The following is a 16497-nucleotide window of genomic DNA, read 5'->3' on the forward strand; positions in this document are numbered from 1 at the left end:
TTAAACATTTGTAATTATGAAAAACAAGCAGGAAGAATTAAACTGTCAGAATAAGAAAATAAAATTATTTTATGGTACAGCAAATTTGCTTTCACTATTTATGTACGTATAAATGTGAAAGATTTGGTAATGCCAATGTATTGTTTCTGAGTAGATATGTAATTAATGCTTTTTTTTAACTTACCAACTTGCATTCTTGTTTTAGCAGACATTCTTAAAATATTTTACAGACCTTTTTAAGGAACAGTCCTTAAAGATACTTCGCTTACAATTTTTTTCCCCACATTTTTCCAAAACTTGGGAAAATAGTAAAAGGTACTACAGTTTTGAAATACTCATGTTCAAACTGCAGCAGATAGACTGTTCTTCTATTATGCTCAGTAGATGCAGAAAACCCTACTTTTTATCAGCTAAATTAAAGCAATTTCTGTGTGAGGACTATCTTAGGTGTTTTCATAGTAACAAAGTATTTCAATATTTGTTTTTGACATTCCACAAAAAAACCCAGTAGTAACAGTGAGAGAAAAGGTTTAATACATTGTTGCATGCTTCATTTAGTTAGAGATATATATATAACATAATTTTTAGCTCAGATAGATGGATTTCTAAAAGTTACAACTTTTTTGATTGCTTTAAATTGGCACAGAAATTAATTTCCATTCTCATGGATGATAACTAAATTGTACCAAGTAAAATTTCAAGTTTAAAATAAGTCTGTGTTTTTTCATCTCAGTTGCTGACGTTTACAACACCTCAGAAAGTAATATTTGAAAATAGACTGCTGCATTTGCTTTTGGGTTTTGTGAAAGCAGAGTAGTTATTTTAAATGAGTAGTGGCATACCTGCTAGGTCACTGAGCAGTAGTCACTTGCTCAGTAGTACAATTTAGTTCATAGTGATAAACTCCCAGTCTGTAGCTTCTGTGCATCATCGAAACATTGTTCAACCCAAACAGTACACCACAGCTATTACACATTTTATATATATAACTAACTTGAAGAAACACATAATACATCTCCTGCTGTTCATGTTCTCCGGTGTCTTAGATTTAATTTTCCTTCTTTAAATCTGTGGTTTTTTAATACCTGTCTGTGAAATGTGTCAATTAAAAGGGTGTGCAGTGGTATCTTCTGAAGGAAGAGGAAGTCATTCCCCGTATCAGAGCGATGGAAGGGCGCAGAGGACGACCACCAAACCCAGACAGGCAGCACTCCAGAGAGGAGTCACGAATGAGACGACGCAAAGGTCGACCTCCAAATGTTGGTAGCACTGAATTTCTAGACAACACTGATGCAAAGCTTCTAAGAAAGCTCCAGGCACAAGGTAAGAAGCATGTTACTGTTTTCAGAATCAGAGGATGATAGTTTTAGAGAATTAATGTTTGTTAATGTTTGTTTGTTTGTTTGTTTTCTGAAGAGGAGTGATTTGTTTAGCAAGAATATTATTATACAATGTTTTAGTTTGGAAATATGTCACATGCTTTTTTGAAGCCTTTTCAAAGATCAATAAAAGTATATACGATTCAAAGGAACATGAACTACATCTTGCTCATTGATTGTGTCAATTCAGACCAACCAGTCCTCTGTGTCTATTAGCCTTTCTACAGTTCATAGTTTTAAGGTCTTCTCAAGAACATAAAGTATAATTTCCAGCTCCTGGTTCTGTTTTAAGGTGTAATTTCTTCTTCTATTTCCCCTTGGCCAGAAGTTTTCCGTGTTGCCGTATACCTATTTACACTGTCCTTGCTATCTACAGCATCATCTTATATCTATGTGTGGGTGTTCCTTATGTTTCCCTGTTTCTTGGTCTGGAGACTCTGGAGACTGCTATCAAAGACATTGTGAACATCAGTCCTTTGAATAGCAAGCTGAATTCAGTCTCCAGAAAACCCTTCTTAGAGCTGTCTTACATATGTGCATCCATGTACAAGTTCATCAAATATCATAGATTTTTTAAAAGTAGTAGAATGTTTCAGGATGTTACTAATTAGCTGGTTGTAGATAGCCACAGTAAAGAGAAATGTGACACAGAGGAGCATGCTATTACTGCATTGTTAAGAACAGGTTAGATAATTACATTAGGTGACTTACAAGGAAAAATTAATTCTGTGCTTTCTGAAACAAATGTTGATTTAGTACTCTGAGACAAAAATTTTCTGCTTTAAAAAAAAACAAGTTTTTAGATGAAAATGCATTATTGGCCTGATGCTATCACTTAATAGATTTTTTTTTCCTCCAAAAATAGTATTTTCTTTTATTTAGAAAGTATCCAGATTGATTTGATCTGCTTATGTAGTTACTGATATGTGGATACCACTAAATGTAGTTGACAGTTAAGTCAAGATAAATGTGAGCAGAACTGAACCACTTTTTTTCTCAGTCTTTTACCTCATGGAAATATCTGGAATACAAGCTGTCTTTATTGTTGGACAGCACTGTTTTTATGAACTGAATATATTCTTTTTGTAACAGAAATAGCTAGGCAAGCAGCACAAATAAAGCTACTGAGAAAACTCCAGAAGCAAGAACAAGCTAGAGCTGCCAAAGAAGCAAAAAAACAGCAAGGTAAGTACTCCTTTTGAAAGTCTGTGCTTATTAGCAGATTATGTTGGAAAGTATTAATGAAAAGTTCCCTGTCTCTTGTGATTTCCTGTTGATACTAGTTTTTGTTTGCTTTTGTTTGTTAGCTATTATGGCAGCTGAAGAAAAGCGAAAGCAAAAGGAGCAGATAAAGATAATGAAGCAGCAGGTAAATATTGTGACTGCTAAATAAGGTCTTAAAATCATGTTTTGAATTATTGAGGAGTATTTTAGATACTTAGTAAATCATAAAGCATGGTAATTACAAAGTGAATGTGTTAAATCTAGTTTTAAATATCACACAGTGTGTATTTTAAAAAAATCTAGTAGTAGTTTATGTTCAAGTAGTTCAAGGAGGGCTTTTTGCATAATAAAACCTCAAATTCTGTGCTAAGAAGTTTTAATACAAGCTGGAGTTGTTACGATTTATCAGACAGAACCCATGCAGCACAGGAAATGTGAACAAATCCCAAAGTTTGCAATGATTGTATTTCTAAATCAATGTAGTAAGATTTTATTTAAACTTTAGGAAGTAATTCCTGAAAAGCAGTAAATAAGAATATAGTTACCCTGCACCCATCTGTGGAATACTTAGCTTGATCTTACCATGAGAAATATGCTGAAATACTGCCTGTACTGCCTGTGTCTGCTGTTCCAGTTACAGTTTTGTTATTTCACTCATCAGCATATATAAAATTTAGTCCCTAAACTACATACTAAGTCACCCAAACTCATCATCAGTTACTTGAAAGCTTAAAATATTTGGAGAAACTAAAGTTCACTTAACTGTGAATGTATTATCCAGGTGCCATGTAGGTGGCTGTAAATGGATGACAGAATATGTGCGTTGGGTTTCACAGAACTCAGGTTCTCCACGTTGTTTGTGGTACCGTAATGAACTGAAAGGCTGATAGAACCAAGGCAGAAGGAAAAGAGTGGTTTGACAGAACCCTGCAGTTCTTATTTGGGGAGATTACATCAAAATATTACGATTTTTGTGTTGTAGCTTCCATTTCTATTCATTCCTGAATAGGTCCACCATTGCCAGCTAGAATTCAAATGCTGCCAGATTACTTCATAAAATACGTTAATCTGGTCCCCTTAAAGCTGTTAAAGAAATACCAAGACATTTCCAACCTGAGCACCTCTGCATAACTGAGTGTTAGTTCCTTCAGAGATATACCAGACATCATCTTATGCTAGTAAAAATTCTAAACATAAATTGTTATGTGGTTAGCAATTGACTACAGTGGGTGTGAGACTGGCTAACAAAAAATGTGTACGTATAAACTCGGTCATTTTCTAAAAGTGTAAATTTCCTTTCTCAATATTCTTTTGTTTTTTTTTTTAAAGAAGTAACTTTCTTTTCCCCTCAGGAAAAAATTAAGCGGATCCAGCAAATCAGAATGGAGAAAGAACTTCGAGCTCAGCAAATTTTAGAGGTAAAAATAATGGCTCAAATATAATTTTTGTGTTACAGTTTTAAAGAATGTTGTCTTTTAATAGTCACGTGCAGTTAGGAATGTAACAAAATAGAACAGCTGGACTTCCAAAGGCCAGTTCAAAAATGTGTTTTAAAATCTAATTTGTAAAAGAATTTATATTAACTGCAGCCCAGATTTTGCAAATGTTCACTTTAGTTCCTGACTTTCTACACAAAACACCTTGTATGTTTGCTAAAATTAACAGGGTAACTATTTCTTTGTTAGAAAACAAGTTTGCAATAATAATATTAAATATTTAAGTATTATTAATACTTTAATACAATTAAGTACTAAGTTCATATATATTCTAGAATATGCTAGTATACTACATGAATTTGGCTAGTGTACAGGCAAAGAGAGATTGTCAGTTTTCTAGACACCATGCATGAAAAACTGACCAATAATCTCTTTGCCATGTGCATTTTTTGTTCTGTGTGTCATTACTTTCTTAGTTATTGTGGCCAGGTAAAACAATTCTGAATGGGACTTGAAATTCTGACTTAATTTTTAAAAAGGAAATGAACTGTTTATTTATTGAGTGATGAAAGCTGCATTCAGGAAGAAATGTACATGTTTACATGATAACACGATTATTTTGAACTTTTAAAGACACGTAACTTTATTTCTAGTCAGATTATTTTCAAGTTGTGATGGTTCTGTTGTGTGACCTGTTTTGCATGCACAGGCAAAAAAGAAAAAGAAGGAAGAAGCAGCAAATGCCAAATTATTGGAGGCCGAAAAACGAATAAAGGTTAGTTTAGAGGAGCTTCTCAACAAAGGACTTTCCTGTGTATAACATATGTCAGTGTATAAAAGAAGTAAATTTAGAAGACTATTCATTGATAATGAAACCGTAAATAGAGCATATGAGTAATATGTCTATATAAGTTTATACAAATACCTGAAGCATAGAGAGAGGGAAGTTTGTGTATGTGTGACAAATACAAGCACACACTCACATGCACATATTCATACAGACACACATGAGTATATAGAGATGGTAACTGTTTCTATGCTGTTACCACGAGCTTTGCCTACAGGATTCTTGACTTGCATTAAAATGCTTGTGCAGTAGCATTATTCACAATATACTTTAAGTACACTGTATGAAACAACTTTGTTGCCTTTCAACAAACATAGTCTTTTCTGGACTTTTGAGTACAGAACTCTTTTAAAAATATTGGAAAACAGGGTTGATATATAAACTTCTATTACTGCTTTGACATTCTTGGTGTATTTTAACATGGAACTTCCAGATCTATAGCTATGCTGTCATGAATATTGTGCATACTTTTCTGTTGTCAGTTAGGGGAGGTGGGAAGGGAAGAATTTAATTCAGCTGTGGTGTTTTGGTTTGGTGAAAGTGTGCAACTTGGTAAGTAAATTTTGATAGATTTTTTTTTTTAATAGTTTTTGTTCTTCTGTTTAAGGAAAAAGAGATGCGAAGGCAGCAAGCTGTTCTTCTGAAACATCAGGTTGGTCTCAATTCAGTTGACCAAACAGACAGAATGCCAATTGTGAACTACTGTTTAATCTACAAAGGGGGGGAGAATCTTCAAAATACGCTCTTTTTAAATTTCTGGGTTTGATTCCTGCACACATTTTCTTTCACCTTATGATTTGTTGCTTTGCTTTGGTATTGGGGTCTGTTGGGGGATTATAAAGTGGTTTTATGACTTTGTGATTTCTGTTTCATAATGTTGTGCCAACTCTTTCTACCAGGAGTTGGAGAGGCATAGACTAGATATGGTATGGGTATGTTTATTTTTGTACATCTAACACCGCATTGTGATTTGGTTGTGATATGGTTGTCATAGCAATGCATAAAATGTAGCACTGGCTGCTGTCATATTACATACTGCTGCATGGCTTTACAGCACAGTGCATTGCATACATCTGCTTGTCTTGTCTGTTAAGGAAAAAAACCCAAATATTTCTTAAACGTGTATAAATTGAACATGGCAATAAGTAAATGGAGTTTTTAACTGGAAATCAATGTTACTGATGTCCCAACAGAAATCCGGCTACTAATTAGGGATTAATATATGCAAAATTAATAGGTAGTCATGTGGATAATTTTTGCAAGCCTTGTCCCATTCACTGGGAATGAAGCCAGACATAAATGCAATTTGAATTAATCTATTTTGGAGATCAGGATGATGTCTTTCCGCAGTTTGTAAGGTACTGAGGAAATTAGCTTTCAGCCAGTGGTAAATCTATGATGCTCTAAGCATACATACATTGAAACATTAGCATGTAATTTTAGCCTTACTGAATTAGATTATAAAATTGCCCTAGCCTTTACTGAGGCAAAGATTTACTCTACAGCTTTTAAGGCAAAAACCCCATACTTAGCACTCTAGAATACAACTCCTTAATGCATTTGAAGTTACTGACTTGATTTGTTGAGGGACAGGCATCAGTAAATACAAGTGCTGGGTATGGCATATGCGCCACCACTATCTTGATTAAAACTGATCTAGTGCTGAGAAAATTGTGTTAATTTGTTGCTTGGTTACAAAAATGTTAATATTTGTAATGTTTGAAAATAACCAGTTCAAAATTTCTGCTGAATTGGCTATTGAAGAAGTAAATTTCAAGTTCAGTAATAGCAGATGTAAGGTAACTGACCTGTTCCGGCCAACCATTATGCTTTTTGTTCTGCCAGCTTATGAAGGAGCATCACAACTGACCATAAGTAAATCTATATGCTTCTTTTTTACACTGTCTCCATGTTCATTGCTTTACCTATTTGCTTTTGATTGTTCTTTTATTTGCTTTCTAAACCTGAACTAAAACACGCACAGACTTGGCCATTCTTGTCCTATATTTAGTATTTATTGTGACTTGTCTATTAATGCTAAATTTGTTACTCAGCTTTTTTTACTGATTTGAAAGTGTGGAGTAGTTTTTTCTAATCTTACTTGCTTCAATAGGAGCGAGAAAGGAGAAGACAACATATGATGCTTATGAAAGCCATGGAAGCACGTAAAAAAGCAGAAGTGAGTATTACCCTCTAGAAAGCTTGAAATTTTTAATTTCATTCTGCAGTGATCTGCAGAAGAGCAGTGTCTCTGATGTATTTGTATGAATTATTTCATTTCTATACATGGCAGTGACAGGACAGTAAGCAACAGGCACAAATCGAAATACAGGGAATTCTGTTTAAACTTAATAAAAAGTTTTGAATGTGATGGCTGACAATGGACACAGATTGCCTGGGTAGGCTGTGGAATTGCAACCTTCTGATGATGATGTTCATCTAAACACTTAGATTTTTTTATTCTGTTTTGTTTCTGAAAATAAGACTATTTTCTAAATAGCTTACCCTCTCCTTCTTATGAATGTTTCTTATTCCATACTGGCACAACCTAACTCAGAATCCATCAACGCGTTTTCATTGAGTTGACTACTGAGGTGTTAACTAGTTAAATTTTACTCTTAACCATACTATTGCATGAAAGACGTTAAAGTTTCCCTGCTCTTAAAGTAGTGTAATAGTGTTTTTCTAATAGAATTTGTTCTTATAACCAGTTAAGAGGTATCAATTTCATTAGACAATTGCATAAGAAAATAAGGGAAACGTCTTTAGCTTTGCCTCAAAGTGCAATTGTAACCAAGTGGCTTATGGCTACTGAGGTGGCTTGAGAAAAAGCCTCTCTTACAGGGGTACTGCTGCTTTTAGTTAGGTTAGAACTGCAGCAAATGTGTTCCTGGCTAAAGCATCTTGAACACTTTTATCTTCATTGGTTTGAAATAATGTAGTAGTTCATGTTGTATTAAAAAGAAAAAAATATATGATAGAATAACATTGATGATAAAACCAGAGCTGTGCAGTATGATTGAAACTTTTATTAGACCATGATAATCTAATTTATATCTTAATTAATCTTGAGGCTGTCTTCAGTTTTAACCCTCATACTGTCTTAAGGGGGACTGTCAGTGATAAGGCATAATTGCTAGCTTTTTTTGCATTTTGCTTTTTAGATATTTCTCTATACCCTGAGACCATTTTATCTCTCTCCCCTGAGATTTTTATAAGTAAATTACAGATAGCTGATAGATTGAAGTAAAATAACCATTGTTATAGCATCTAAGTGTCAAATTAATTGTTAAAACTTCTCACATAAATTTAAATAGAAGTGAATGACCAAACCAAACCAAAATACAGTAACACTTAAATGCAATGGAGAATTTCAGGGTTAGCACTTAGGCTGGCTGCAAAAGTTGCCAGCCACTGCTGTCTTGAGTGATCTCTGCTTCAGCAGGTGCATATTGATACTATTGTGAAGTGGGGCCTTAAAAATCAGATGCCTTGCATGTATGGCAGTGCTTTACCATCTTTCCACTCAGTCATCTTTCTGAAATGGTACTCCAAATAATCTTCCAGTGTGAACAAAGTACTCATTTCCATTTGGACAGGAGGGAATAAAAGTGAATCTTAGATTTGCTCACAAATCCGATGATTTTGTTCTATTTCTGTAGTTTCCCCCTTACTTGAATGCAGGTTCCTTAACTGCTATGGTAATTATTAAGATTACGTAAGTAGTGTTTTTCAAATCCTTAGATTGTTCCATTTTAAGTACAATGTGCGGGGTTTATTTTCTGCCCCTTTAATTCTATTTAAGGAAAAGGAGCGGTTAAAGCAAGAGAAACGTGATGAGAAAAGATTAAATAAGGAACGTAAACTGGAACAGAGAAGACTGGAATTAGAAATGGCCAAGGAGCTGAAGAAGCCTAACGAAGATATGTGCTTAGCAGACCAGAAGGTAATCATAATGTCACCTCATTTTCTTGCAGCCACTCCCAAAGCATTCACTTTGTAGTCTAGATAATTAGGTAGCTATTTGAAGTAGTGCAAATACAGGATACTACAAACACTAAAGTCACGTATGTTTAGCTAATAAAAAACATTTTGTTTAAAAGTAGCCTGCTTCCCAAAAAGCACTTGCCTGATTACTTAAAATTAATCATTCCTGAGTTATTTTTACAGCAGAAATGTTTCAGTACACGGGCACTAGATAGAACTTTTCTCATATGTGCAACTGGTTTATTCTGTTACTCAAAAAAATTCATCTCCCGGTCTTCTGTGTTCTTAGTTCTTGTCCTTCAGGACTTGATGTACCTCAAGTCCAAGTCCTGTCTGTTCCAGATAATTCCCCTTCCTATGTCCCCCAAATGTCCTTGCACCATGTTATATAATATTTTGCCTCATAATAGAGCGTTGAGAGTGTCTCCTGGCCAAAAAGTAAGTCTCTATTGATCCCTTGCCTCCTATAATATGTGAAAAGGTAAATGTGCTCCAGCATTAAGTTTACTGGATGGGATGTGGGACAGCAGCTTTTGTAGCCTTTACCTTTTAGCATTTTCATGCTGTAGGTGATACGGAAGTATCAGTCAGTTTCCCTATCTAGTGCGGGAAATGTTTTCCTTCAAAATGTATTACTGAATCTTTCATTGTTTTTCTTTACTTTTCAGCCTTTGCCAGAGTTGCCTCGCATCCCAGGCCTTGTTGTGAATGGAAGCACCTTTTCTGATTGTCTCATGGTAGTGCAGTTCCTGCGTAACTTTGGTAAAGTTCTTGGCTTTGATGTGAATGTGGATGTCCCTTCCCTGAGTGTTCTTCAAGAGGGTTTGCTAAACATAGGGGACAGCATGGGAGAAGTACAAGACTTGCTTGTAAAGCTTGTCTCTGCGGCTGTTTGTGATCCAGGACTTGTTACAGGATACAAGGTAAAAAAAAAACAAAAAAAACCCAAAAACCCAACAACAGCCAACCAAACAAAAAACCCCCTATAATCCATAGTAAGCACTCTGTATTTAAGAAGACATTCTTCATAATGCATCTTTGTCACCTCTCTGATTTGGATTTCCATTGTCTTTCCTAATTCTTCTCTTTGGTGCCACTGAAGTCTAACCGAAAGGCTTTCTGTGCTCTGTCAGCCTTCCCATTTTCCAGAATTGATATATTTCTGGTCATTGTCTCTACCCTTCCATATTTTTATTTGGATCTCTTGGATAAGGCAGTATCACATTTTTTTTTTCCCTCTTTCATTCTTCTAACCCTCATGGTATATTCTCAGTGAATCTTGTCATTTCTTTCTCCAAAGTCTGTTCTCTATGCTTCTTCATCAAAACTGATTCATTCACGATTGTCTTTTTTACCCGTTTTTTTCAAATCATAAAAGCTCTTTTCTAATCTAGAACTCCTCATAGCCTGATTGTGCAAAACAGTATTAATCGGGTTCCATTTGGACCCTTTCTATTTTCATTTAACTGATTTCATTAACATTAGTATTATCTCTGCTGTTAAAAACTTAGAGGGAAAGACGTTCTAATTTGTTATTTGTAATCAGTTCAAGATTGTCATTTGAATGGTTAAAAAAATGCAAAACTACCCCACTGTTTTATAAACAATAATGTAGTCTGCAAAGTAAAAATATTTTAAAATGTAATTGTCTGAAACGTCTTTATTCTTCTTAGGCTAAAACTATTCTTGGGGAACACTTACTGAATGTTGGTATCAATCGAGAGAATGTGTCCGAGATTCTGCAGATATTCATGGAGGCTCACTGTGGGCAAACTGAGCTGACAGAGAGCTTGAAGACAAAAGCTTTTCAGGCACATACTCCAGCTCAGAAAGCATCAGTACTTGGTTTTCTTGTCAATGAGTTAGCCTGCAGCAGAAGTGTAGTAAGGTAAGATTTTTGCCAAACAGGTATGTATATAGAAATGTTATAGTTCTAAAAATACGCTGTGTTCTGTTACAGGATTCTTGAGGCTCTTATAAAGAAAGCTGAAAATTTGCTACATTACTGCATCTTACCTTTATGCATTTCTAATCTGATGGAAGAGTAGAGCTGTTCCATGTGTGGTCTCTTGTTTTCAAGCTGCAGAAAAAGTTCTCCAGCTATTTTAAAAGTAAAACATGAGGTTAATTGCCACGAAATTCACTGGGTATTCTAGTGAATAAGTTAGAAAAGTTGTGTAAGGCTTCTGCACTATTGCAGAGGTATAATGACTGTCTGATTCATCGTGGTGCTAAAGTCTTCTATAACCTAATTGAGTGCTATTTTGTTTCCTGGTGGGTTGTGCTGTTTTTGTGTACTGTGCTGCACAGGTGAATCAAGGTTGTATAAGGCAAGAATGACAGAGATGCTTTGTTTTTTCCAAAGATGAAAGCAGAAGTGAGCCATGCATGTACTGTGCAAGAGTTCACATGTATTAATCAAATTCATTATAGTAATCAACTTTGTCTTATTTATATGACCAACTCAGATTTGTAGAAATGATCATTCAGAACTTGTGTTTCTATATTTTCATCAACAGCTGTAACCTGCTGAATAGTTGAGGCTGGAACAGTCACTATACTGGAGCACTTATTTGGTCCTTCAATTTCTGGAGTGAAAAGTGAATGTTAATTTGTAGTTCACGTGGATCCTAGTTATAATACCACAGATGTATGTACCAGTGATAACTCCATTTTGAGCATAGGGCTAGATGCTTTGTCTCAAATACACGTGGAGGCTTGATACTGAATTAGAACTATGGAAGGAAATGTCAAATTCTATGAAGGACCTACTTCTTATGGAAAGAGAGCTTACATGATGCTGTAAATAAAGACTACCTGACGTAGATACAGCAGTACACTACATTGGCATTCCTAGTATTGGAATTTCTTGTCTTTAATATTATTTATTTTGAATTTTAAACATTTCTCCAAGATAGCTCTTAGAGACAAAATATCTGTACATAAATGCCAGAAGAAATTTAAGTTCACAGTTAATGGATTCTTTTGTCTTTGACAGTGAAATTGATAAAAACATTGATTATATGTCAAACTTGAGGAGAGATAAATGGATGGTTGAAGGCAAACTCCGGAAGTAAGTTCTGTTACCTTTAATTTTAACAATATATTGCTTTTTTGCATTTGCTGACACAGGATACTATATAGACAGTTGGTTCTGAGAACAAAGTTAGATAATGCAATTACAGGTTTACCAAGAAGTAACTAAACTGCTCAATTAAAGTGAATGTAGATTTCCCATCTGTTAATGGTGCATGAGAGGCAGAGGGTTAGTGTCCCTCAAGACTGGAGTAAAGTCAAGTCCGTTTAGGATTCTTTGGAAGAAAGTAATTTTTTTTCTACATTGGAATATCACAGATCTGTCAAATTGCTATTGTCATTATCACAGTTTATTTGGACCTATCATAATTACCAATGTTCATTCTGAAAGGCATTTTAATAAGAGGTGATTTTCATACAGTTACCTTTTGAATTTTTCTAATTTATATTATGTTATCTTAGTGTTTCCCATCTGTCAGTGTTGTGTTATTCCCTGTAGCTTGGGATCATATAAAAATACAAACATTGAGATATCTTCTATATTTTTATTTAAGGTAAAACTGGAAATTTTTAAAGGGTTGTCAGTTTCATATCCACTGTTCTCCCATCCTACAAGACAAAATTCCATACAGCAAGCATAACGGCTCCAGCTACCAGGAAGCTAGAAGGCATAACATTCATGAATCACAGGGGGTAAAAATACAAAGCCAGACTCAACCTGTTGGTTTTTTTTTTGTTTGTTTGTTTAATTTCTTTTTTCTTCGTCATCTTTACCTCTTACTAGGAACGGTGAATCCTTTCTTAGTCCTTGCTTTTTAGTTACCTGTGTTTCTAATCTTATGTCTCCCTTTTTTCCCTTTAATGTGTGTCAGAAGGAAGAAAGAAGGATGTAAAGAAGAAGGACAAGAGGGAGGTAGAGGGAAATACTACTAGATCAATAAATTTTCTGCTAATACTGCAGATCCCAGTCTGCACAGGGTTATTAACTTTTATATTTTGGGACAATCCAAATGCCATTTTCTGTCTTCATCTGTATCCCTTCTGTGGGATATAATTTTCAAGTGTTTCTGAAGTTTGATGTAGCCAGGTGTCCATCAGTGGAGTGGGACCCTTACCTGTCCTTGTCTCCTTAGGGGTTGCTCAGTGTTTCTCTCCCTCCATCGAACTGTAAGTACTTGTATATGTAGGATCCTACCTTTTCCTCATGGTCTCTCTTTTATTCCCTTTCAAACAGTGGGAAAAATACTGTGAAGTCCCTAAGCCCCTCGTCCTTTCTACAATAATTTTTGTTTCTGGTGTTTTCCCCTCATACGTGGATTTCAGGTTCCAGTAGTGCTGTCCCTATTTTCAAGTGTAAGTATTTTGGAAGTGCTCAGGAATGCTGTTCTTGCACTTTGAGTTCACTAGACATGATTCATCGCTCTCATCTTTGATTCAGAATCTTTGGATTTTCCACTGGTTTTTTTGATGAACTCTAAGAAGGTTTTTTTTTAGAAAAGCCACCTTTGATCAATTTGAAACAATGTTTTCTTCTTTATGTTAGTTGGTGTTTTTCAGAAACTTTTACAACTTCTCTGAGAAGTCTGTCCACTTGAGTCTTCTATTTGCTCTTTTTTTCTGCTTCCAGACTTAGTGCTTATGCATGCTGTCATCCCCATGCATTTCGAAGTTTAGACTAGTTTTTAAGTATCCCAGTCCCAAGAAGTTTTAGGAATATCTGGTTTCTTGACTGCTTGCTGTGTGATCAGCAGGGGTGTGCATGTTTCATGTTCCCGCAGAGCTTTATATGACCCTCCACACAAGCCCATAATGTGTGGGAAGTCTGTAGTGGTAGAGTGGAAGCTGAGGCAGAATTTATTGCATCCCAGCCTGGTTTGCCAGCAGTTGTGGTAAATCTCTGTACCACTGTGTCCAGACTGTCTTGAAGTATATCCAAGATGAGAAAAGATTCCACCTGTATCAGATGTTTTCAATGAGTGATTTTTTTTGTGCTTATGTTCTTTATTGCTAGGTATTAGCATCTCCACTGGATATTGGGGATGGGGAAAAATAATTGAGAATCTCTGTAAAGATACAAAAAAGCAACGTTGAGATCCCAGACTGGGAGAAGGAATAATTGTGTTTAAGCCAGTGGGGATGGTTTTTTTGTTTCTTTTTTCTTCTTAGAATACTGAACAAAATCCCTTGATAAGTATGATATGTATGCTTGGAAGTGGAATTCTGAGCTGCCTGGACTGTTTCTGCTGTACTAATGGTCAGTGAGAGTTTGCATCTAATTTCTTGTCTAGCACATTTAGATGTGGGTCTTTATATTCATCCTTCTTGTAAAGGCATCTGTCTCAGACAATCAATTCATCTTTCTTTGTGCTTTCTATATCATAACTGTAGTCAGAAGACTATCTCACTGGAGATGATTCTGCTGTTTTTTAAATACATAATCATAATCTCAGGATCTCCTTTTCTATTATGTCTTCTCCTTTGTCTCTTTTGTAGCTTCATCAGTATAAAGTGGAATAAAAATACAATATAGCTGCTTAAAGGATTAAGTAATGCCTGCTTCTTTACAGGACTTAAACTGCAGAACAGGCTTTTTCACAGCAACAATGCTCTTTTTAACATGCCAATATTATGGCTTACTCTTTATAAGTTACTTTATTTCCAATTAGGCCATCTCAACTGTAACTGATGATGGTTTATCAAAACCAGTGTTATATGAGTGGAGAAATAACACCCTGGGTTTGGGTATGAGGCAGTAATGCTGATTTGGGAAATTTTCTTTTTTTGGAGAAAAAATACACTTTGTTAGAAGTTTGTTAAAAAGTATGAGGTTTAGAATTTCTTGGTTTTAGGCTATCTTGCTACAACTTAATATTTATGTATAAAAACAGGCTTAGGTCATACATGATTATTTGGTGGGCCACCCACTCTTTTTATAGGCCAACACTGTAGAAGTCTTGCAACAGTTTTCTGAGTGAAGGTTTTCTTCCATCAGTGAGCCATATTTCTAGGTATCATCAGGAAAATTATGCTACTTATTGAAATATTGGACATTTTTTAAAGTTACCCTTTACCTGGTTTCTGCTTCTACAGTACTTCAGATACAGGCTGCCGCCTTCTTCTGTTTACGGTGCCATTAAAATCTTTTTGATTAATTTCCATTATTATAATTTGCAGTGTCATGCAGGCTTCCTTTACTGCTGACACCATAATGTCTCTGGTTTTGCTTTCTGCAAATTAGCCTGTCTTGTGTGTTCTCATTTCTTTTACATATATGAAGAAGGTGTTTGCTGGTAATTACACCTGCCAGGTTTATTACTGAATTGTTTTCAAGATTATCTTAGTCTAATTTGTCTAAAGTTGTCCACTCATGCAGCAGTCAATCCAATTATTGACTAGTGGCTTTATTTGTTAGCTAATTCCTGTGTATAGGCAGGAATTTCCAGCCCAGATAAAGAGGATTTGATGGTTTGAAGGTATCCTCACAAAAAGGAAATTTTCTTCTAAAAAACTTAACTCGGTGGAAGCCTGAGTAGCATCGATACCAGGTGAGACTAAGGCTTTTTGCACCAGACATGAAAATCTCACTTGCTTCCAAATTTACTGGGAGGCTTGTGAAATTTCTTATATTAAAAAAATAGTTTGAATCCTTTTGTATTGGAAAAATAAAAGTGAAACACTTCCCAAATTCTCCAGTGGATTATCCACTGCATAAAAAAAAAAATCAAAACAAAAAAGAAAACAGACACACGTAAAACAAGGCCCAACTGTTTTCAAGCAAACAGAAGTCCCTTTGATGATTTCTTGGTAATGGTCTTTTCAAAAAGGGCTGCTACCACTTGGCAGTGACAGCTTCATTTGAATCTGTGCTGTTGAGTACTGGCTTTGTTGATAAGCATTTTAGAAGGCTGGTGCATTTGTCAGTGTGCCCAGAAGCCAGTGCTGCTACAGCATTCAGCATACTTGTAGCCACTTGCTGTATGGAATATTGTTTTGTAGGATGGGGAGAGAGACAAGGAAAAATTAGGTACTGGTAATTGTGTTTGTCGTTACCGTTCAACTTTCCCATCCTACCTTCTTCCAGTCATCTCTTACAAAAATCTTTGTCTTTCCTACACATGTTTATGAATCTCTTCTAAGTCAGTTGCGTTTTTGGTCTGCATTATAAAGTGACTGGTGAGGCCTGGCTATTTAAACCTCCTGTGATTCAGCATGTTTGCCTGCTAGCTCCCTGATAGGTGGAACTATAATTTTTGCTGTGTGGAATCTTGTCTTATAGGGTTTTTATAGAAGAAGAAGGTCTACTACAACCATAATTACTGGTATGTAAGTTTCCCTTTTCTTTCATAAAAGGAAAAATGAGAGTTTGGTTGAATTACCTCCTATTACTTTAGGAAGCTAAGATATCTCAGAAAGGAAAGCATGTCCTAGAATAAAAAGATCAACCAAAGGACTAAAGTAAAATAATACAATAAAAATAAATAAATAAATAAATAGATAGAACCAGCCTTGCTTTTCCCATGCAAATATTAATAATTTCTTACTTCCAACTGAGGATTTTTGCCTTTCTCCCCTCATCAGACACAGGTAT

The 16497-nt window shown here is 35.3% G+C and overlaps 1 protein-coding gene across 1 annotated transcript in view; it reads left to right on the forward strand.

The window, feature by feature from the left end:
• BAZ2B (bromodomain adjacent to zinc finger domain 2B) overlaps positions 1 to 16497 on the forward strand; it is a 112241-nt gene that overhangs the window by 79501 nt on the left and 16243 nt on the right. The window contains exons 13-24 of the mRNA XM_030454542.1: positions 1113 to 1323; positions 2472 to 2564; positions 2687 to 2748; positions 3956 to 4021; positions 4749 to 4814; positions 5494 to 5538; positions 5786 to 5818; positions 7000 to 7065; positions 8692 to 8832; positions 9542 to 9796; positions 10547 to 10761; positions 11872 to 11946. Coding sequence (XP_030310402.1) covers positions 1113 to 1323; positions 2472 to 2564; positions 2687 to 2748; positions 3956 to 4021; positions 4749 to 4814; positions 5494 to 5538; positions 5786 to 5818; positions 7000 to 7065; positions 8692 to 8832; positions 9542 to 9796; positions 10547 to 10761; positions 11872 to 11946 — 1328 coding nt within the window. The remainder of the gene's footprint in view (positions 1 to 1112; positions 1324 to 2471; positions 2565 to 2686; positions 2749 to 3955; positions 4022 to 4748; positions 4815 to 5493; positions 5539 to 5785; positions 5819 to 6999; positions 7066 to 8691; positions 8833 to 9541; positions 9797 to 10546; positions 10762 to 11871; positions 11947 to 16497) is intronic.

The sequence above is a fragment of the Calypte anna genome, chromosome 7 (genome assembly GCF_003957555.1).
Source record: "Calypte anna isolate BGI_N300 chromosome 7, bCalAnn1_v1.p, whole genome shotgun sequence".
Taxonomy (NCBI): domain Eukaryota; kingdom Metazoa; phylum Chordata; class Aves; order Apodiformes; family Trochilidae; genus Calypte; species Calypte anna.